Raw genomic sequence first — 25,209 nt, 5'->3', positions numbered from 1 at the left:
TGATGTATACGACCTTCATACACAGTATATGCCATTTATGACAAGGAAGTCTAATACCGGTATTAATACCGGGATCCCGGTATTGAGTTGTAATACCGGAACTCAATACCGGTATTGAAAATTGTTCCGGTATTGCATGCCCTATACCTGACTGAAACTGCAAACCAAAGGTATGACCAAATTCTAATTTTAAAGGTTGCCAAAAACAAACGATATTTAGGCCGTGTCCGCACCACGAATATTGTTCGGCGCGGAATTAATTAAAAAATGGTCCAAAAATGTGCTTAACAGCGCGTAGTTATTGAAGGAAATATTGCAATACGTAGACGAGAATATTTGATTTCATAAGATAGCAAATAAAACTATTCATTTCGTAATTGTAACATATTTTATTTATAATCACCACTTATAGGAAACGTCTTATTGTGAAATATCAGACAAACCACAAGAAAAATAAAACCAATTTGAGAACTAGGATAGGTAGGTAAAATAATATATTAATTTATGCTGTGGCCCAAAGTCTTATGTATTAAATGAAATATAAAACGAAATCAGAATAATTACTAACTTCTAGTAGGTACCTAAAATAAAGAGTATGAACTACCATACTTATGTATCACATTTTAAAACAAAAATACCGCAATAAGTGCTAGATAGAATTTGAAACAATTACTGCAAGTGCAAATTACATTAATTAATTATAAGACATCCGTAACTAAATTAAAACAGTTTTAAAATTCAGTTTGTGAATTGGGAAGGATTTAATATCTGTAGGTAGCTACATACATACATACCGACTATAGTCACAACATTAATTTCCACAGCACATGCCATTTTTGACAAAATTGTATCAGAATTATTTTTATGTAACTAAATTATATTGAATGTATCTTTGACAAATTACCACATAATTTATGTGCATGCATATTTGGTTATAAATGTTTTATGAAAAATAAGGTAGTATACACAGAATTAGTTGAGCTTACCAAAATTGTTTGCGATCAGATTGATCAATATTTTTTTTTTTATGGCACAATACTAAACAAGTCTGTATGGTTCAGGCAGTTCTGGAGCAGTTCTACTTACACAATAGTGGAGTTCTTTACTCATTTTACACAAGAAGTTAACGATAACAGACTTGGCAATCTTTATTCACAACAGAAGTAATAAATGTGAATAACAATGCTACAATCAACCTGTGACTTTGACTATTTTACCTTACAGATCATTAATTTCATATGATAAAGGAAAGTTTAGATACAAATTAAGCATGTGTGAAGGCATATAGATACAAAATGATATTTTTTTTATGTTATTGAGCCCAATACGTCACTCATATCATAATTAAAGGACCTGAAGTGGCAAGTTAAACAAAGATATAAAGACAAATAAGTTCAAGTTTTTGGTTTCAAATAAACAGGAGCATTGCAACTTTGCAGCTTTGGTAACAGAGAGAGTCAATCAGTCTAACTAATGATGAGCTAGAGTTGTGAAAAAGTATTATTCACTGGAACAGAACACCTTCAGAAATCAAACATACTGGCAGAGTTTTAATGTTGCAAGAGAACATTTATGAATTAGCACAAGTGTTAAATTAAAGAAGAAAGCAATTTGTTTACATATGGATGTAGAAATAAACCAAGTAATAATTAGATTAATTAGTTAACATCTCATAACATTAGTACAATGAATACAAGTCACTTCATCACTACCCATAGCAGATTGATACTCTATCACTCCATCCATAATGTTCATTCAATGATTGACACTTGTAAATTTGTGTATTCTACACATTCTTTATACAAATTATAGCTAACTGTCGAAAATTATCAATTTACAACATTATTATATAAAAATACACACTAATTTTCTCATTTATACACATTATAAGCAAATTCACAATTCACCATTCAGCATCACCACTTGCTTTCTGAAAAACGTAATCTTTCCCTGCTAGGTTCATTATGCCATCTTTCAAGTAAAACTTCCATTTGTTACGACTGCGGGTGATCTTGTCATATTGACAGACCACAACATTGTCAGTTTCAAACATATCACCGGGTTCTTCATCTGACACATCATCACCAGAGTTGAGAGGCTCCTCTTCTGCTCCACCGCTCTCGTCCCGCTCCTCCTCCTCTTCCTCTGCTCGCTCCTCAGCAGATTCTTCATCTTCATCATCATCACCGGCCCCGTCATCCGAGCCATCGCCAGCATTAGAACCATCATCATCGGAGGAGTCCAGGGCACCATCCAGGGAGAAAGGTGCAGCGCCACTGCGGCCACCTCCACCACCATCAAATTCATTTTGTTGACTTGCTAATGCTGAATTTATATGTTGCTGGAGCAGGGTGGCTGCTAGTGGTTGAGGCAAACTAAGTGTTGCATTAATTATGGGTCCTGTTAAGACTTGATGTAGTTTATTTCCATTAAGCGCTGATGCCGGGATTTGGATAGTAAATGATCTCGGCTGGGATCCAGGTACTCCGGGCTGGGCCGGCAGGGTGAGCTGCACGGGCACTCGATTGCTGGGATCTAGCATCTGATGTGGGTGAGCGCCGCCCATGTTGGGGGCGGGGGGGTGGTCGGCGCTGGAGCCCTGGCCGGAGCCCTGCGGCAGGTGCTCGGCGGGCGCGCGCTTGATGGCGCCGCCATTGGCCTTCTGGAAGTTCTGCAGCACGGGCGGCGGCATGGCCACCGAGTCCGGCTGCGGCGGGTCCATGGCTCCTGATGCTGTCAATTTGGTTTTCCATAGCTGTTTTAGCTCTTGTAGCACCTGCTCATCTACTCCATCGTCTAAAAAACAGTCTCTCACTCCAGCTATAACGTCATCTACCACTGTATTGTAGAGTTTAATAACAGATGATTGGCTCATAGTCATTTTGATATATTTCAAGTACGCTTGGGTGTTTCACTGATATATTTGCACTAATTGAATGTTTTCACCATAGGATAAGGACAAACTTCAATGATACTGTACAGATGACTGGTAATTTACAGAAAAGTGCGTCTTTTCCTCCACCTTTGAGATCTCATCTCAATGACAAGTAACACTGTAACCTCTGCTAGTATGCTTTTGTTCACACAATATTTCTTAATTATGGCGCGTTGGATAAATTCACTTTATCTTAGTACACCTTTAAAATTTGCAAAATTGACAAATTCCGTGAAAATATTCAACGTAAATTTTGACAATTCTCTAACATTATAACCTTAAAATTGCATCGGAAGAAAAAATAGATTGTCTATGGCCGTTCTGTTACAGAGTAAAATACGCATGCGCGACATGCGCAGTACACCAACGCCCAAGCTCTGTGACCAAGGAGTATGCGCCAAATAACTAAATTGATTACTAGAAAGTTCAAAAGTTTCTATTATTTATAATAAAATATTTCTTAAATATATATTTTAATCTCATTAACATAATCGATCGATTGAATAAAATAAAAATAATCAATACTTGCAACACTAAAGCCGGAAACGGATTAAAGACTTGCAGCTTTTTTTAAACTAGGAATGTTGTTTTTTTTTGTTTAGACTCGCCTTCTTATCTTTGCTTTAACATATTTTAACCGACTTTGAAAAAAGAAGGAGGTTCGCAATTCGTCTGTACGTATTGTATGTTCTATTAGTTTTTTTTTGTCATTTTCAAAATTCGTAAAAAAATGAGTAACTAGTTATTGCAGTTTGAGTGAAATACTACTTATATGAAATGTTTAAAATATTGATTCTGAGATAATTATTTCATTTCATTTCGTTGTTAATACACAAATTTTAAATAAATAAAATCTTAATCCGTGGAATCGACTGAAAGCACCAAACAACTTTTGTTCGCCCATTGCATTGTTCAATTCAATCGCTTCCCCATAGCAGTAAATACCTCGAAACTCACGTTACTTTTACTATGAGGAGTATTATGTAAGTACTTAAAACACTAGGTATACCATGATTGTAAAATGCTGTATATTTTGTGTTTCGCTTTGTGGGAAACGCTCCGCTCCGCTCTACTTGATGTAGGTAGGTACTTACAGTTTGTATGTACCTATGTACTCGTAAGTATATGACGTTTAATTGTTTTATTACCTATACCTACCTACCAAAGGTAAGTAGCCCACCGAATCGTAGCTATAATATTATTATTATTATTATTATTTAAAGCTTTATTTTATTTGGTAGATATCTATCGTCCGTAGGGACTGGTAGGGACGTTAGTCTGTCACCTCCTGATTCCCTAAATGCGTAATTTTGTAAGTGTCGGGCATCGAGGCACCCGCGCGAGGGCCAGATGGGACGGAGATAACTCGAAACACGAACCTATTTAACAAACAAAAGGTAAAATGCCATTCAATCTGAAAATCTACGCATTCGCAGACTGAAGCTGAAATTATTTATTGGACATGCTCTTAGAAGGCGATTTTACGAATCTAAATAGGTATAAATTCTAGTTACCTAAGCTAAGTAGTGTATACTTATATAAAAACATACTTATTATTTTTATTTATACTGATTATGGTTACGATTGTTGATAATTATAAGATTTGATATATTTTATACTTAAAATAATGTATAAATCTACGTAGGCACTTTTACAAAGAAGCTTAGGAAGGTAGAAAGGTTTAACCCCACCCTTCATCGCCCTACATCGAAATTGTTTTATTTCTGCACAAGGAGGGAGGGCAGGTAATACATAATATTATTATAATTCGTTTACCCTCCTTGATCTCACTGCGAGGTGGGCACCGCATTAATCTTCGTTGTTCTGAGGCGACGCGACGCGACGTGGAATAACGTGTAAGCTGAAAATCATTCCGGATACTTTTTATACCTTTGTCACAGGCGTAGCCGTGGTCTGCATGAGGAGTGTGAGTTTTTAGTGTGTTCGAGTGAATTTGTACCTATTAGGTATGGCTCGTGAGAGTCATTACCTGGCGGGACACGCGCTGCACTAGATTCGCGTGTAACAAATTTGTGTCTATAAATATTAACTGCTACATATTAAATAATAAATATTAAACCTACACTTGGCCCTCTGTCCTCTGTTAATCCCATTTCATGTTTACGGTGAACTGATATTTTTACTTATGCTGTTTCGTAACATAAGCTCGTGAACACTCGGTAAAATGAACCTAAACTATTCGAGCACCACTCAGTGTTTCACGATGCCGGGGCTCGCTGAAAAACAGCGAATATTTTATGAAACAACTCTCCGCAACGAATCTCTCGACTAAAGTAATATTAACTTTAATAAAATAATTTGTATTTAATAATCCTCTACCCTTTTTGATGGAGTTGTTTATAACAAGCTGAAGCTCGCGGGATCGGAACACAATGGACCGGAACTGTCGGCTGAGAGGAGCTCTGGAGCTGAGAGTGAGCTAATATCATTTATTTTTTCTCATACTTAATAAGAATAAAAGTGTATTCACCATTATAGTCTATCCCTGACTAGGTTGAATATGCGTTTCATAATCAGCAAAGATAGATAAGTCCACGATCGACGCTCCCGTCCACCCCAACAATCATTCGTTCTTCGGCATTTTCATTTCATACACATATCTATATAAGTACCAGGCGCGGATCCACCCATATGGGCAAGATGGGCATGCCCATCACCTAAATCACTTGCCATATCACACCACTGCATTTCAATAAAATAATTTCGTTATTTTATCACTTTCGTATGGCTGTATTTTATAATTATGGTGGTGATGATGATTAACTGCCAGTTTCTATATCTCTATCTATCCATAACTGGTAGTTACTTTCATACGATTTTGACATAATCAAAAGTAACAATCTGTCAAAATCGTATGAAAGTAACTACCAGTTATAGATAGATAGGTTATAGAAACCGGCAGTTAGAGTTATGCTAAATAATTTTTTTTCGTCTCGAAAGCCCTACGGATACCTGGTCTAGTTGTTAAAGAATTCAAAAATCATAAAATTTTCGGTCTTTTCAAGAGTCTGAGTTTGGGCTTACAGCAATAGTTACTATTTACGTATACAACCATACAACGAGACTAGTTGATTTCAATAAGCCAAATAGTTTTTATGATACATTTATTATAAAAAAACGTGAAAGTTTTGATAAAATTCGAAATGAAAATGTTTTGTAAAATTTGGTTTTAACTTAATTTTGGTGTCGACATTTTGTAAATAACTGTACCCTTTTCATTGCTCGTGAGTATGAATAGGTACCTGTCTAAAAATGATACGAGTTATATAGGTAACTCATGATAGTGTTCTTGGGATTCAGCTGTTTTAAGTTGTAGGGGTAATTGACTATTTATGGGTAAGTATAGGAACCTTCACAATTTAGAATTAAAATTTTGCAACACTTTTTATGACCTTGCGTTGAGTTATGGCTGAAAAACTAGCACATTAAAAAAATCTTTTTTTGTTTTATCTAAAATTGCCATAGTAGGAAGGCTCGGATAAGAAAGCTATCCTTATACAAAGTGTTGCAAAAAGGGTATACTAAGAAAAACAAAAAAAAGATTTTTAATGTCCTTTAAAAAGATAAATAATTACACCTGGGTATTTTAAAAAAATTAAACATATTTTTTATACTTACTTAATTTTAAAAATATGTTCCAGCCATAATTGAAATCATTGATTCCAGCAGCCATAAATCATCGCGCGGTCATTTAAAAGTGACGCTAAATTTGAATTATACAGGTGTCCCAAAAGTCAACGATATGCCTTGGAGGGCTGATAGACCAGCTCATGAGTGACCAGAATATCATAATATGACAGTAAAAAATCGATATTTTTCGAGATATTCACACTTTTATAAACTTGATGAAAATCGACACCTTGGATCAGTTGTTTGCGTGCTGCCGGTACATAATTCCATATTGTTAGTATTTTTTGCCGGCCCTGCTATTGATCACAGTAAAAAAAAACGAGTAATGCTAATGCTGTATGTTTAAAATAAACACGGTTTTCAAAGGTAATCATATTTTTTTATAAACCACTTTGACTCGATATACTGTAAAAAAATATACCGCAAAATCCTGGCACCTTATTTTAAAAAAATGTTCATTTAATGCAGTTTTCAAAATAATATATAAACCGTTGCTATTGTTTTAATTTAAAAAAAAGTTATTGCCATTTTAGTACAAAACGACTTTGATATAAAATTGTTTGAAGGAAATTTATCCGACTAAATTTATTAAGGGTAGATCATGTTGGAATGATTTAAAGTATATATAATATTATTATAGTTACTACCAACATACAAAAAAAACTGCTATCCGTACCTACCTCAAGGCGAGGCAAAACGTGGGCAAACCCACCTTTTTTGACTTGCCCATCACCTATTTTGAGGTCTCGATCCGCGCCTGATAAGTACCTAACTTGGGCAGTATGCCATTGAAGTTAAATGCTATTCACCTCTATATCCAACCATTAAAGGTAACCTGTGCCGTTAACTGCTATATAAATAACCGATAATCCCCGTAGTGTCCGATAGCAATGTTTTGCATTTTAATGGTCATTGCCTTTGTTCAGCCGTTTCAGTACTTAAAAAGTTACTTTGAAATTATACTGACATTTTATAAGCCGCTATTAGTAGTTGAAGAGCACAGGTTCACAGTATTCGTTATAAAGTCTCTAATTGAGCTATTAAACTGGTTCGGGCGGGGCGAGGTTTTCTTGTTTCGGCCACATTGTAGCGACGTGTGGTGTGCCTGGCTACAGGTGGGCGCAGGTACGCGTGCCGCCGCCCACACGCCGCACACGCCACGCGCCACCCACGCAACACACGCCACGCACGCTGGACAAGCTCGCTCCGCCGTGACAGACTCTCTTTCCCACATTCCACAGACATATAACTACACATAATTCGACTCCTGAAGTGCTCTTCGATCTTAAAATAAAATGTACACCATTTTATGTCATGAAAAATTATGAGCGATCAAAAACTTCACGGGGCTTCGAGCCCCACGATTTTTCCTTTTCATCCGTTGACGTGCGCAATCCCGGCCGACCCCGACCCCCGGCCCCCGGGCCCGGCGCGGAGGAGATTTGTCCTCGAGGACGCCTCCGTGATCCTCTCAAGCCACCAGGAATTATCCTGATAAATACACTTGGAGCTCGTTGCTTCTGCATATCGGATTACTTGGCAAATGTACACTGAGTCTGTTTACCTAACTAAATCTTAGCGAACTCCATCGATCAGTAGGGAAGTTTCGCACAATGTGTTGTTCTTCTTAGGTAGGTATAGGTACATGTGTCATCAAACGAAGGGCGTGACTGAACCCTTTAGCAAGCTTGAAACTTAACCATTTTCCTTAACTTAGGCTTAACAAAGCCATTTAACAATAAATCTCAGAATCGCACCGTTTTTCCCACCATTAAACGTAATATGCACAGAGAAACGAACCTATTTGCATACCAAAGAGGGCCCGTATCGTTAACGTGTAGCGCAAGGGGTAAGATGGCTATTATCTTTGTAATCGACAACAAAAGTGGAAAAATACAATCCCCACTGTAGCTTTGAGAACTCGCCTGTACCTTGAATAAACTGCAGGTATATAGGTAGTGGGTACCTACCAGTTACATAAGTACTATTTAATCAAGTTAACTTTCCCAAGCTTGCGCTAAGTGGATTGAAGGTAAAATTAAGTTTAAACGGTCGACCTCGTCTTTGATCGATTATGTTAAAAATAAACAGGTGAAGTGATGTGTAACTAGACAGGTGATGCCGGTAGCGCAGATGAGTGCAGGAAATGAAACCTCCGCCCGCCCGCCGCCGCCGCCGCCGCCGCCCGCCCCACGGCATGCGCCCAATCGCTGCGACTAATTGCTAATCTGCTGGCAGCCTCCCTAATATTTAGACATCACAGTGAAATATTCAACTAGTCAGCCGTTCCTAGAGCTATTTGGCATTATTAACGAAACGAGAAAAGGGTTGGCACGAAAGATAAGCGTCATTATGTCCAGAGTTATGTATGCGATATTTCGTTCCGCTAACAAAATAATAGTGTAACGAAGAGAAGACGTTCTACTTAAGGCAACAATGAAAATGCTTGTCACTCTGTTAGCAGCGGAGTTTCCCGCGCTGCTGTAGAATTCTTTTGTTACATCACACAATTACTTGCAGCTTGTGACCGCAGAGATGAATTAGGTGCTTTGTGGCAACATGCAGCCGCGCTCCATTCAGGCGACTTTTAAAATTTTACTTCGTTAAGTGTTCATAAAATATTTAAATTCTCCGCCGTTGAAGTTCGGTCTAAAGTCACACAGAAAGTGTGGTATCGACTTTGTAGTATATTCTGAAAGCTATAAAATTCACTTATCAGGACATTAATAAGGATAGGAAATACATTCACCGTGTTGTGATCTCATATCTACGTAATATAGGTACTTAGGAAGGTACACAATATGCTAATGTTCCACTGTGAATTTCGATGCCACATAGATACCTTGTGGGTATACATACTTACATAGGTAACTTTCAACTTTATTGTTATTATCGTAAAAAAAATACGTATCCGAATGCTTGGCAACAAGAATTTAGGAAAATCGGTCTCACCCTGTTTCGACATTCCAGTATTTCATAGCTCAAACTTTTAACTATTCACCGTTGAGTAATGGACGAAAACGAATCCGAGAGGGAACTTTTACAAAGCAGAAGTACCTACACTTTCAAAAACAGAACGAATTTCAATTATACAGTATACTGATGAAACAGAAAAAGTAATTAAACGATCTTCAACTCTTTCTTGTTTACTTTCGGTTCGAAATTCCGAAGCGATTTGTTTGTAAAACGCGACCGATTTGTCAAATTGTTGGTAAATTCATTTAAAAACACATCAATGTCTGTCACGGGTACGATTAGCGGCGCTGCGCCCGACCCGACACCATTTTTCCTGCTATCAGCAAATTGTCAGGCATTTTTGTTACTACCGTTTATATAATAGAATGTAAAATATTGCCTCATAAACGGGAAGTGGCGGCTTAAGCTATTTTTATGAGCCGCTATTTGTGGAGATTGGGCGGCGATCCGCCTGCCAGCCGCCGTCATCAATACTACGCCGATTTCCCATCCTTACATAAGTAGTTTTGATTTTATTTCATTTTAAGATCTACTTATTTCAAAAAGAAGCAATTTTTCAGAAACTTACTTAGCAGCGTTTGTTACAGCATTTTGTGGTTTGAGCAGATATTTAACAGCAAAAGGGAAGGCGGTGAAAGAGCAATTTCACCGACGGAATCCTTTAAAAGGAGGCTCCAACAAACAGAAGGTAATTAAAGCCTTTTTACGGTCCCATCTCTCATCTCATAGGTACAGTTGCCATTGTTTCATTCTTGTGCTCAACCGCTGGTTTACCAAAAGATAAATGTATAGTACAAGAGTAATTCTTTTTACTGTTATAACTTAAGGCACTAAAATTGTGTGTTCCTTATTTTATAGCGCTGTAATTAAATGACTTGGTGCATAATAAATACAAGCCGTTACTTTTTGTTTTCTCCAGTCCTCTTTACTGTACTTAAATCAGTGCCTCTTTTTTGTCTCCAACATTTTAAAGAAGGTCTGACACTAAATAAAGCGAGAAATCCCTCTTAATAGGATTACTTAGGTGTCCATCTGTCTGACAGAAATATCACACAAAGGACAGACGTATTTTTGCTCCTGTTTTTCTTGTATAAAATATCTATCTCAAAACTAAATAACTGCGGCAGTAATAGCAACGCCAAAATAAGTAAGTGTGCTTGCTATATGTTAGTGATCGAGTAGTTTTTCTTATCGAGTTTACCTCCACTTATGTAGCAGAGCAGGGATTACCGTGATTATGCTCAAGGCAGAAAGTAATCAGTTCGCTTAATCCTACTGAATAAATTCGGGATAGCTAGCAACTTCACTTTATTCTGCTAAGCCAGGACATGGCATACCCTCACATGGAGCCTCACATATGGGTAGGTAATGTGCGATCGATGATGGATCAACTAACACAGTTTGTTTCGGAATAATTGATGAGCTGAATGCTTTTGTGGACACGATCCGTTATGGTATTTTACAAATGAAATGTCATTGATGTTCGGTCGGTATTTGTGGTCGGTATAATAAAAGTAAACAGTGTTTCAAGATATGTATAAGGTCACATGTAAAATATGACTAACCAAGCTCTCAATATATTGGGTATAGTAACGTTTGATTAATAAAAGGTTTGTAAGTGCTTGAATTGTACTTTTATAATACCTATCTAGGATAGAAACAGAAGAACTTTGACGAGATTCAAATAAAAAATGTGATGCCATAAAACAACGCGGACTCGGGGGATGCGCTGAAGGTGAAAATCTTTAACGTTAGGGAAAATACTATTAAAATAATATTAGTCGTATCTTGCGCATGGTCTAAATGTAAAAAGTGCACTAAAAGTAATAATGCAGCGAGCTACACCTCTCCGCTACAGTGTTTCTTTAAATTTTTGTTCTGAAATCTTTCCTGAGCAACATCAAACAATAGCGCTTTGTGCAGATCCTTTGTTTTAGATTTGTGTTTTGACTACATTTTAAAAATGAATTTAATTAAAAAATACCTGACGTTGTTTCTGCGATACATAAGTCTAAAGTTTTACTTACAGACAATACCTAATTCAAAATGTAAATATAACAACAATAAGTTGTAGTCATTTTGATAAGTAGGTCACAATTGACAGATATGTTATTACTTTACTTTGCGGTATAATCCGGAATATGGTTGAAGTATGTATAAATAAAACTTGAATTTGTTTTCGAAATATTCATAACAATGCAGTACCTACGATACGATATTAACATGCAAAAAACATCGTGAAGAAACCTACATACCTAGATTTACCACATGTGGATATGTGAACCAACCAACCCGCAGTGGACCAGCGTGGTGGGAAAAACGGTCCAAGCTTAAGAAGGCAGTTTAGACCTTGGGGATATGCACAAAGGTTCCATTCTAGAGAGCCAGGTGCAGGTACCTACACCCCCACAGAGAATAGAATAGAATAGATGCTAACAAGCGATTCGTAAAACTATATACCCCCTTAGCCCCACCACGGCGTGGCAAGCCGATTTATAAAATGAAGACTTATTATCACACGAGGCATAACGATTGTGATGCGAGGAGGGGCAATTTCCGGGATTACATTTCAAAGTAGGAGCTGAGCGATGTGAAAAGAATAATTTCCGGACTCCGCATTGTTTTGTACTAAAAAGATAAAATGCATAGTTACAGTTAGTTATAATCGTTATAAGCAGTGAAATGTAAAGTTGAGTTTACATCAAAGAATGGGGGAGTAGTATTCTCTTTGAATCCACAGTTCATCAGCATCAGCCAAAAACCGAGTCGAGTCAAACCGTCCACTACAAATAAATGAGGAATATAAATCATATATTTAGTTAGTGTATGTTGTGTGTGTATGTGTGTAGTGGCCTAGGGCATGCCCTGGGGCTTGGCAGCGTCAACACTTTCCGCCTCAGAACACATGTCGCCATACTCGTTCACACTCCGCTGGCCAGCGCGATACTGCTACTAAAATATAAATACAACTTGTCGCTCACCTCACATACTTTCAAATTCGCAGAGATATCCGCATAATCTGTGTACCAAAGCGTTTATAGATACACTTTAAAACAAAGAGTCAGAGTTTCACTCTTATTTCTATGTTATTTAAGTATAATGGAAGTATGGATATCGGAAAACTCTAGTAGCGCAGTCCAATCGGCGTGGAGAGTGTCGACAAAGCCGGCAGGACAGGTTGCTTCCACGTTAATGGAAATGAACGCGTATCGCCGCTGCATGCTCGCTTCAAAAGGACTATCGGGCTTAGCGTTGTGAGGAGGCTTCGATACACTTTCAGTTTGGACATATAAGTGCGCACCGGACCGGTAGATTTCATTTATTTCTGTTGGTGTCGTCAAAGAAGTTAGTTTTAACTATAGTTTATAATGGAATTGTACTTAACTCAATTGAATTGTACCTATTCATGGTTGTTTGATCTGTTTTGCGGTTAAATACTCTATTTTATCATGACAGATTGGATATCTTTGTATCGTTAAGTAATTTGACGTGGCCTTTTATAGTCGTCCATTGACATGCTCCACTCTCATATAAGCGGGTCCTAATTGAGTTTCCAACTTGTCCTCTGCTCTCTACTGAATAGCCGTGGATTAGAGTCTCGAACAAGTCAAAGAGTATGACCCTAATAATTAATAAAACAGATCCCGAACTTTATGAAGCTTTCATACGAAATTGGTAAGTGTTTGCGAGCCGTCATGAACTGCATCGCAGCTGCTAGTGATGACGGCTGCATAAAAGATTCAAAAATCTTAATAAAGTACACTCATTTAAAGACATATAGGTATTTTGTTTTTGACGGTCAATAATTCTTGATTAATTTTAAACCGAAAGTTAATCAAATTACCGGAGCGCAAATTCATTTGTTTGTTGAATCTTAATCTCATGAATTTGCAATGTGAAACATGAACAAATCATGCCGGGACAGCATAAATAAAGCACTCAACAACGTTTCATGAATTTTTCTACCAATTAGTACGGATATAGCTGCAAAATATGAAAATATGTGCTGCAAAATAACGGAGTTAGTGGTAGTATAAAAATAAAAGAATCTACATGCTCGGAAATTGCAAACATGGATAAAACGTGGAGGTTTTCATTTTACCATTTGGTAAACAAACATCTATTTCTAGTCAGCTTGGGCGCTGATCTGAACATCAATGCAGTTTAGATAATCTCACGGCACGAGTAAGCAGAAATTACTTTCTTTATGTAACCAAATTAATTCGTAATAAGAATATTAAATATAATTTTTTGCGAAGCGAAAAAGAACAAACCTAGTTTTCTACTTCGTTTCAGCATTGATAATAATCAACGGGGAAATAGAAGAGTATTCTTTGTATAATGGTAGTCCTAAATGAATGAAGAAGAGTAAGACGACACTCCTCAATGTTAGATAGAAATATTAACAAGGAATATTTGTTGTCCTATTGTTTCCGATTTTGGGACTTATTCTGTTGCAATATTAGCTTTGTCGGACTCTACTATGGATATTATTATCTAGCAGCTAATATTCTGACAGCACATGAATATCAGGTGCAGTTGCAAATGCAAAACTGTGTAAGGTGAAAATGAGCACAGTACCTACATACATTCAGTGTGTTCAGTAGACAAATGAATTTAATCAGTGCGCCAGTAGCAGTTGTAACAGAGAAATGAAATTCCGGCGTGTGCGGCGCGGCGGCGGCGGCTGCGGCGGCGGCGGGCGCAAACATGTCTAGTTATGAGTTAGTTCTGAGCTTCAAGCCACTCGACTTGTCCTGATGAACACTTGAATGCTATATGCAAGTGTACCTACTAGTTTTTACCCGCGACGTTCTCTTTGCCATAAAAACATTTCCAGTGGGAATTTCTCAGATTTCATGCCAAATTTCATAAACGTTGGTCCATCCTTTTCCACCAGAAAGATTATTACTCCAACATCCGTTCAAACATAAAAACTTCAATATGCAGAGGCTTACAAATTTTGTATAACATATTTTTATTTTATGTTATAGTAATTACCTACTTACTAGAATTATCGTTACTGTTCTGGGTGTTTAGGACTGAGTTTAAACCACAAGAGTGGGTATTCGGGATAGTCAATGGTCACACACTTTGGACTAAATATATAATAACTTCGCACAGTTATCTAATATCTAGACGACCGAATGGCGTAGTGGTTAGTGACCCTGACTACTGAGCCGATGGTCCCGGGTTCAATACCCGGCTGGGGCAGATATTTGTTTAAACACAGATATTTGTTCTCGGGTCTTGGATGTGCCCGTAAAATGGCAATAGGCCCGCCCCTTATTACATTGGGACTAACATACACTCTGGCGAAAAGTGGGTGCAGAAATGCACCTCTGCCTACCCCGCAAGGGAGTACATTAGTACAAGGCGTGAGTGCGTGTTTTTTTTTTAGTTATCTAATATTTCTGGAAAACAAATAGCCTACTAATAGCACTGCAACTACTACGAGCAAAAGGCTCCGAGGATAGACGAAAACTAAGTTATGGATAAAGTTTGTCAGTGTGACATAGTAATAGTAATTAATATAGATGAACGTTGAAGTGTGTGTGGCCACGGGGGGGCACGGTCGGGAGGGGGCGGGGAGCTATTCACAGTATTCAGCACGGGGAAGCATTTCAAAAGCAGCCATGAAATTGCAGTGTACGCAGTACATTTCATCGCTGGAACCTGGCTTCGACCTGAATTTCCTTTTCCAGCCATCGATGCACTTGGGATTAACGATTTCCATTGAAATGTTCAGAAGGGCGGTGTGCTACGCGGGCTGCAAGGGGCTCGGACTCAAGAGCTGGGACTCTTCATCCACTCTGCGCTCACACGCTGTCACCAACTGACTTTACATCAACGGCAGAATGCGAGCAACGATACGCTTTCATTCAACTTGTGTATTTTCTGTACCGTCGCGGATTTGAACGAATATCATTTTGTCAACATGCGACATGCATATGCGTGGGTAAACTAGATAGATATTCGATTTCATAGAATTGGAAATTGGCACGGTAAAACGCGGCGTATTTGCAGCTGTAAAATCCTGTATTTGAGTTCTCTATTTCCTAGCTGAGCTATGCCTTTTAAATAAATACCGTACATGTGCCGAATGCCCCAAAGCTCGAATACATATAAATGTGGTATACCTAACCGTAAATCGTGGTGGTCAGTGGAATTAATTAACAGAAACAGAATAGGAGGAACATTAATGGAATGCTCAATCACCGCTGGGACAGCACAGTACATAGCTCACCTAAACATTGAAATTCGTAGCACTGTTGTACTGTCGTAGCATCGTGGCACCGTAGCGCTACGTAGTGCTACGGCATTTTCCTAATACAACATTGGAACTTTTCCGTTGCTCGCGGGTGCAGCATTTAGTATCATTTTTCTTGTATAGTATTAATTTTATTTAATAAAGGTAGGTACTTGCTAAAAACCAAATCGAAATAGAATCGTTTACTGAAACAAGAAAAACAAAAGAATTTTGTAAACACATATCGCCACAACACAAGTGAACTAAAAATAAGTTGACAAGACTCCGAGCTACAGTGAACAAGGAAACTGAGCCTCGCGATTCTATTCACTTCTACAAACACCCTCACTCTATGGAACTACACACACAGGCACACACACACACACACACACACACACACACACACATATGCACCTACATGTTTAATGCATACATGCGTTACCTTGGCCGTATTTCGTGGTTTGTCACGACTCACTACAAATACAATTCTACCAATGCATGTCATGAGTACCAGATGTCATGTGCTTTCTAATAGAGCGGTTAAATTAATTTCAAATAATGCACGAATGTGAGTGATGCGCCATTGGGTTGCGTATACACCTATACGGGTGAAATTTTCTCAGTGAAATCCGTTGACAAGGCAAAGAACCTGAGGGGGAATTTCAAATGAAAATCTACTTGTCAATCAGAACCAACTATAGTAGTGGTAAAACATGTAGTTGTAGGTACGTAGATAAACTGTATTTTTTCTGATTGCAATAAAATTATAACTATGCGAACTATCCAGCAAGCAACAACCTAGCTCAGATCGAATCAATACTAATGTGGTTTAATTATAACCATATTATTATTATATAATTAGGCACATATTATTATAATTTCTACTGGGAATAGCAATTGCATAATTATGCAAATAGCCCAGCTTTTGGGATTGTCCTATTAAAATTTATAGATTTGAATTGTGATCTTATTTTCGCATCTCATTTTATTTACTCCCCCTGTATACATATTATTATGTAGTAAAAATAGGCGTACCTATTATATATTTAGATACCAAAATTCTATTAGTTCCGGAACACTAGATTTATTATTATGTTACTGACACGCTAAGACGAAATTTTAATTGCCAGTTCAGAATATCCTCGAAACGCACAACCGCCAATAATGACGGTAGTGGACTACACCACACGGTGTTCGGATCCTCACAGAATACTGTATTTTGCTATACTTAATCTCCATCGCTTGGCAGGAGAGTAGGTGGCACCCAATAAGTATCTTCTACAGGCATTATTTATTTTCTCCACGTTACTCTATAACATAATAAGTATAACCAGGTAACCTACCTAAAAAAAACTGTTCCTGTATATTTATCATTTAGATACAAAAACTGTGAAGTTTTTACTGTTGTTAGGTAATGACATAGCGGAGTATAACGAGATCGACTGTGAACTGTAGTGATAACGTGCAGTAATAATGTAAACGCGGCGGTTTCCGGCGGACTGAAACAAAATGGCGTCCAGTCACGCGAGCGGCTCACCTCCTCGCTGGGACTAACAAAAACTTGTCATGATGTCTGTCTCCTCGATACTTTTATAATACCATGATAATAATATTTAATTTGATTATACAGGTTAACAGGGTTAATAAGGTGATAATGAATCATTGTTAGGTTATACTTACTTACTTCTTAGCTGTAAAATTTAAACTTAGTTGGAGACGTGAATATTGACATTCACCTTCATATTTAGACCTTCGTAAGCTTTTTATTTAATACGTTATAAAAATCAAGCCGTGGGTATTAGGTATGATTCATATCAGATATTGAAGGGCAGCCAATTTTCGGAACGGCAAGCTGAAAAACATTTTTTGTACAAAAGTGTGGAATTTGTGAACAAGCTAACAAGCGTAAAACGGTTTAAACGAGCTTCGGCTAAAAGTGAATCCGCCTACGTGTGATATGAGGATGAACACCAATTATTTTGGTCGAAAAATATTATTAAAGCTTCGAGAACTTAGTAACTGTTCCCAGCATTATACGAGCCCCGCCGACCTGCCCGAGGTGCCCAAAGGCCGCTTATAATTTATTCAAAAGTCTCCAACCTTAATTAGAGCACCCAAGAGGATGAATTTCAGATACAAAGGGCTTTTATTATTATTTGCTTGCTTTTTGATGAAGAGATGAACTTTTGAACTGCTTTAGCAGCCGAAATCACATTCTGAAAATACCTGCAGACCGAGTGCTGCGCTTTGCCTTACCGCACCAAAATTATTCCATACTATCGATACATACTTCTCTACACTTCAAGAGCTTTTGTCATTCTAATCTATAATTTATAACATTCAAGAAATGCATTTTAACATCCCTGCCCGGCCGCCCAGGCCAGGGAGCCCGAGTCAGCCCGCAGCTGTCGTCCACTCCGCAGACTCGACCAGCCGCGACAGATTTATAGCTACTAAAGATTTAGAGACCACTCTCCAAACTTTTATCAACTGTCGAACGCAAACAGATTTTTGCAGCCGGCACTTTTTTGACAGCTCCCGCCGAGAGTGCTTTACGAGATGAGTTACCGACGAGCCAAATCTAAATTTTACTACTGTAAGTTTGTAAGGGGATAGAGAATTTTCAGCTGACGCTCTTTATCGGAGCTGGTTAAACTTTGGACAATATATTAAATTGTAAGTTGAGTTTATATTTGAAGGCTCACTTAAGCTTAATCCACCACTAATGGCCAATAAAAGCGGTACTGACACACGACCCGGCGCGGGCCGCAGTAAAACTGTCAAATCATTAGCCGAAATTACTTTCCGAGCCGACGCGATGCTGCAGCACAACCGTAGCTAAAGTATCAATTAGTTACTCTATACCTTTATACGTTTATATTGATCTACATAAATAAGTTCACGTTTCATACACAAAAGAAACACTCAAATTATAATACTTAGATATTGAATATATTCCATTATAAATATAGCCTGGTCTTGACCAGTGTTAATAGATGGCACATTAAATAAATGAGTCCTTTGAAAAAACGGTTTCTTTCAGCTTTTAGGGACGAGAAACTAGATATTATTATTTATGTTGATACTTTCTTGGCAGTCTTGTAACGTAAAAGATAATTTCATACAGGTACATTGTACTAATTAGAATGTATGTAAGTGCTTAACTATACTTACGAGTACTGTTATTTTCAGTATCATGTTCATTTATGTAATATTGGTTCGTTTCTAGGTAACTAAATTACAAAATCCGATCAAAATATTTTAAAAAATGATCTGATAGATACGAAACAATGAAGACCATCTGTTGTAGCACAAAATAATTCACTCGCACGAACTCTCGCATCATTTGAAGGTGGAATATGTAGGGACGTACCTATTAGCTGTCCATTCCGATAGTAGAGATATCCTATAAAGCAGGATTAGCGTCACATTGCTGTACATATATAGTATACGCACGTAAGCTTTGTACCATAAGTTAATTACTATAATACTAATAGACACTCCAGTGACAGAGCTTTCATCTGCGGCTAAGTCGTAGCTAAGCCTGCAGGACGTTTAATTACAGGCATTATGGAGAATCGCACACACCCACTATTTGTGCTCAGACGCCATTGTGTACGGTTTAATCCTAAATTGGCGTGGTCCGGCGCTGTCGGCCGCCGCCGGCGATAAAACCGTTACCAACTGTCCTTTGCAGAACCAACAACATATCTCTATGTACAGATAGTTTGGGCAGGTATACGAGTAATGCTCTATAAAACTCGGAAATGTTCAGTTTAAAAATCGTAGCTGCACATTTTGTGTGAATTCGATTTTTCATTGTTCCCTGCCTTTAAGTTTATCAATAAACGCTCATTGAGTAAAATGGCTCTGCAAAGTTTAGATCTTCACAACGGAAGGGCCGCGAGATAATCTGCCTCCGCCTGAAGGTAAATGAAGGCTCATCTCGAGAGCTCCTGTTCCTACTAATGTTTTATAGAATAGCCTTGAAATTAACCCCTCTTTCTACAGTACCTATTATATTACGAATGAGGTACCTATCTTTATATGAAAATATATTTGTAAATCAAAAGTTTTTCTTTCAAACAAAAAAAGATAAAAGAGACGTAGTTAGGTCCACACATGTGTTGAAATAATTTAATAATATTCAGACATCCATACATAGGTAGGTCGATTCTCGGTTAATTAAGAGAATTATTTGATCTGCCTCTGATGCTGGCGTCGAACCGTTTCTCGTTTGACTTTCATTATTGCTGTTTACCTACGAATATTACCGTTCCATTTTCAAAGCGGTCCAGCCGATCGACGGCGCCATGGTAGATCGTTTTGGAAAATGGCTGCAATCAAGTAGCGATTTCCAACTTTAACGTATTTATTTGTTTAAGTACCTTCGATTACTTGTAAATGATCTCCCAATTATCTTAGTTAATTATTGCGATGAACATAATTTTCCTGAACTTCATTTCACGCAACCATTTAAAAGCGAAAAGTATCCCCGACTGACCCTCCCTTGTTGATTATAAGCACATTTGTAAGCACTGCTTTAGATATAGTAATGTCAATAATTGATTATTTTACCAACGAAAATATCAGTGAGAAAATACAATTGAGTAATGTGAGCCCGCCGACCCCAGAATACGATATGAGCTTGAATTAGCCGGCGGCCGCCTCCGCGATACAAATACACAGACTGAAGTCGGTTAACAGTTTTACGCTCAGAAGACCATTAAATATTAATCCGCGGTCACGTTACAAAAACCTCGCGAGCAAAAAGCTTTCAGGAGTTTCAGGCACTCTCCGCTTCCGCTGCATAGTGAGTGCCAAATTAATTCATTGAAACGATTAAACAGGCGCCGCCCGCGTTAGGGCGCTGCTTCAACCCAATTCAAATATCAATTAATTTCAGATTTTCATAATTTAAATTTTTAGTACTTTTACTTGGCTTTATTACCTAATATCGGCAGCTTCGGATCATAACCTATAATTTAAGGCCGAACGGAACCATTGAAAAGTTCATTATGTGTTTGTAACTCATATTTTAAAGGTTTGAAACTGAAGAATTACATCAAACGAAACCAAATTTTTTCTCTCGTGAACTACATACCTACTGCGCCTACATAAATAACAGATTACTTCTATACTGTACCGCTGTGTTATAAACACGTCCCAAGCGAGTGTTTAAAAAAGGGTTTAGGATTGTAAAATTTTAAGTGAAAATATTAGAGGTAGGAAAGGAAAACCGAACAGGGGAAACATATGACTGTCTTCCTCTAGATAGCTACGTATTTAAATTATGCTCTGTCTTAATTATTGTAATTATGATAACTTAGAAAATTAGGGTTTGCGTATAATCGCTATTGTTCAAAGTTGAATAAAATTTTGAAGAAAATTATTGCAAAATGTACCGTGCCGGAGGCAGTAGAAATTTAAGATTCCAATCCTTCCCCTGACAGAGTTAAAGATGGAAATGACGGCGACTAACTTCACCAATATCTGACTCAGAAATTATTACGCGAGTGTATTGTAAATTTGCACACATTAGGCAGGTAAGTATAATACACCTATGTGATATTACAAATTTTTGCATAAGTCTAAGTTTTAAATATATATTTCGACTTTATCGTTGTCCCTCGAGTATTCCGGGATGGCAAGTAGAAATATTTTAGCATTTCTCACGATAAGCTCTATTTTTCGTAACCGGTGTACCCATTTTATAATAAAAATTGTACGAAAATATCGAGCTACTTTCGTATTTATAATGTTAATAACACTCACGAGTAATGAAAATGTTCTATTTCCATTATGTCTATGGATCTTTTTCATTGCTCGTGAGTGTAATAGGGACATTATGCATTGTACATCGGACACCTACATTTGCAGACTGGTCGGGGGCGGCAGACGTCTCGAACGTGCACATAAATCACCCGTGGGACGCCCCGTCGCCCGCTGTTTGCCGAGCCGCCGTCAGCTTGATACCGACATGACAATCGATTAGTGTACACTAGTTACAAATCACTGAAATGAGGTTAAATATTGCGGAGAAAGTCTCTGGCGTTTACGATACTACCTCTACACTAATAGGTAAATCTAGTAGCATCGATTTCGATGCCCATTTTTTCTTCTTCATATACTTATATCAAATAATCTAAATGTGACTTATTTAGATGAATTGCAAATCATTCTAATATCGCGAAAAACCTGATTTATCAGTATCAAGCGCTCAAGTCTCCCAATGGAAACAAATTTTAGCGCATCTTTCACTTCATTATGTAACCGGCCCTCATAAATTACTGGTAGGTAACAGATACGCTGAAGAATAATATTGCCACGTCTCATTTTATGAATTGGAAGTGCTATATCAAAATATATTTGGTGATTTATTATTCATGCCGGCTCAACCGATACCAATTCCGATTAATGGGGATAATCCTTCGTGCAGTACAGAGCAGAGCGTGGCCGCCGTAATGAACTAAGTTCGGGTCCGCCTCGCAGCGGCGATGCAACTCTGTCATACTACCCGCCGAGCCCCGGATCAATTCTCAAAATAGATTCAATTCTCAGTAAAGGCTTCCTACGCACGAGCTATAAATAAATGAAAATCAATGTTTGTCGGGGATAACATTTATTATTAGATGCTGGTTATTACGCGGCGCATGTCGAGTCTATTTCGTTCTTATTTACGGACAAAGGGCTTCAGGACCGTGGGCGGGATAGAAGCAGTCAAAGCATTGCGAATGCAAGGATGTGTTGCGAGCCCGCGGCGGCGGCGGCGGCGGCGGTGCATACTGGTGTGTGGGCTGCACAGTGCACACTGAATGACTTTGGGCGACCATTTGTGCGGCTTTACACAAGCTTTCTAGTACGGTAATCCTATTTTAGGGTTGGTATTTATTTACCACTTTTAATTTACCTGGAACTGATATTAAAATAATCTATGCACTGATTGAGTTTCTGAGCATCACCGCATTTTATTCACTTCATGGATGGAGTTGTGTGAATTTTTTTATAAATATTAATATTGTAGAGGTTCTTTTTATGGCTTTTACTTTCAAAACGAAGTCATTTCACATAACCGTACTCGTATCAAATTATGTTCTACACTCGAGCTGACTACATCTATTCTCTTTGATCAGCCGCCAGCTGTTAGGAGCTAATAGGATCCTGAAGATAATTAGAAACACTGAATTACAATCTCAATTAATATGACTTTGAGGGTAAAAGGATTTTATAGTTTATAGTTGACTACTCTGTCTTCGCGTACAGGTCCTTTATAAAACATTTAGCGAGTCCAGTACATGAAAATACAAACAGAGACGTCCAATTTCATTATAACTATTTCATCAGGCAATTAATCGTCTACGGCCGGATAAAGTAGGTAATTTTCAGGATAGCTACCTATCTTTAACACTTGTAAACTACGTACTTAAGAATAATGAAGTCAAACGTCAATGTTGAAGTATACGGACACGATGTACCACACGTGTGCTTGACCTCCACTGAGATCCGACATCCATTTCGTACATCAAAACGTTATGTTCAGGAAAAAAGTTTGGGAAACGATAGCTTTGATCCCACCGCATTGAGAATACTGAAGAACCTTTCTTATGAGGGTATAGAGTGAGCTTATAAAACGCCTTTAATATTTATTTTTAGAATAGAATAATACTTGATAAGTTACGCATACCGCTCATTTTTAAAACGAAGTGTTGCATAAGTCTATTGTTAGTTAGTAAGTATTATGTAAATACGGGTATCTACTTTAACAAAAGTATTTTTTACGCTTACGCAGCATATTGGTCATTTTAATTACTTATATTTATTATATCTTAAAGGTATATATATTTGTGATTCATAGTTCTATATTTAGGCAGTGTACCAGACAATGAATATTTTAAGCTCATATAAGTCTTAGAAGAGGTATCCATAGGAGCCTCGTTTATGACTCCCGAACCAAAACAATCGATATTAGCTTCCAAAGTGCTCGTAATCGGCAATATTTTCCGAACAATACCCCTGTTTATGTTCGGCGGATTAAATAGAGTATCAGCCTTGCTACCCGTTTTCTGTTGAAATAACTTCATCCAGTTGAAATAATTTAGTTTACTTCATTTGTTTCTGTTGTTTCGATTTATTTTATAATTTTAATAATTATTACGTTAATTGTTATTGATCTTTGACACTGTAATAAAACAGAAATTTTAAAATCATAAAATTCTAGCCTCTATCATAACACTTATTGTGTATGTATAAAACTACAGTATTCTATACTGTCTGTAAATATGCTAAGAAGAGGAGCCTCCATAATCTGTGGTAAGTGCGCACAGGTGCTACGAAACTGCTACGAAGTGCTACGAGCCTGCCACGAAGTGCTACGCCGCGCTACGGGAACAAACACCTCTTCTGTCACACTTCACACACACGATAGCACGCACAAAAACGTCTCTGCTGCATACATAATAAGGACTATTTCAGAATGAAGGTTATGTTTGCGCGGGTATATCAGAATACATAGGTACATCACAAATCTATGTGGCTGCAGCTTAGTTAGCTAACCTAGTTGCTAACGAACATTATAGCTGAAGTTAAGAAAATAATGTTTTAACAGTAATGAGTCAATTTGTTCCAATATTTTTACATATGTCATATGGATGTAAGTATCTATAAATCATATTATTAATGATTTAAAGTAATTAACAAAAAAATCATAAGTAGTAAAATATATAACTTAAAAAACTGGAACATCTACAAACGGAAATGAAAGCGTATTAAGGCAGTTTAAGGGGGACATAATCAATAGTTGCATTCAAGATATCCAGGTGCTAACACCTCTCTAGAGAATGAAATATAATATATAAGAATAGAACGTATAAATTCAGATAAAATACCGATAGTAGTATAAATATGCATTTTAGTTTATATGGCACAAAGCTCAAAGCGTGCAGTCCTGCGCGAGTAGGTTATCCGTCAAATGTCCCCAAACACAAGATGTTACATTCAATATCGTTGTTATTCATGAGATCCGCCACAGACCCTCGCCCCCCCTCACAACAACCGCTAACATACTTACGTATTTTACATCCAACAAAAATTACGACTCACGACCCAAAATAATAACAGGCCGCATAAATTTTATCATAATTTAATTTATTAGAAAATTCTATTGAAAAGTTTGAGCTCAGTCAAGCCGCGTATCTAGAAAATGCAAATAAAATGGGAAATAATATTACAATGAAATGTTGAAGTATTCAAATCAGGTACGTTTATATAGCTTCGGTTATATTCTTTATGACCGTTGCTTTTGACGCTATTATCTTATATTATACTATATGGCGACCGAACGGCGTAGTGGTTAGTGACCCTGACTACTGCGCCGAAGGTCCCGGGTTCGATTCCCGGC

At 37.6% G+C, this 25,209-nt stretch overlaps 2 protein-coding genes across 6 annotated transcripts in view; both read right to left on the bottom strand.

Moving 5' to 3' along the window:
• LOC105387399 (regulating synaptic membrane exocytosis protein 1) overlaps positions 1-25,209 on the bottom strand; it is a 79,911-nt gene that overhangs the window by 33,842 nt on the left and 20,860 nt on the right. The window lies entirely within an intron of this gene.
• LOC105387379 (transcription initiation factor IIA subunit 1) lies at positions 370-3,235 on the bottom strand. Its single transcript, XM_011558094.3, has one exon. It carries the CDS (start codon positions 2,879-2,881, stop codon positions 1,904-1,906), a length of 978 nt encoding a protein of 325 aa, XP_011556396.3. The 5' UTR covers positions 2,882-3,235; the 3' UTR covers positions 370-1,903.

The sequence above is a fragment of the Plutella xylostella genome, chromosome 29 (assembly GCF_932276165.1).
Source record: "Plutella xylostella chromosome 29, ilPluXylo3.1, whole genome shotgun sequence".
Taxonomy (NCBI): domain Eukaryota; kingdom Metazoa; phylum Arthropoda; class Insecta; order Lepidoptera; family Plutellidae; genus Plutella; species Plutella xylostella.
Note: the sequence above shows the minus strand (reverse complement) of the source record. Positions and strands in the feature narration are given on the sequence as shown.

What these genes read in the sequence shown, in the direction of transcription:
- LOC105387379 (XM_011558094.3), bottom strand. Translation starts at nt 2,881, where the DNA reads ATGACTATGAGCCAATCATCTGTTATTAAACTCTACAATACAGTGGTA.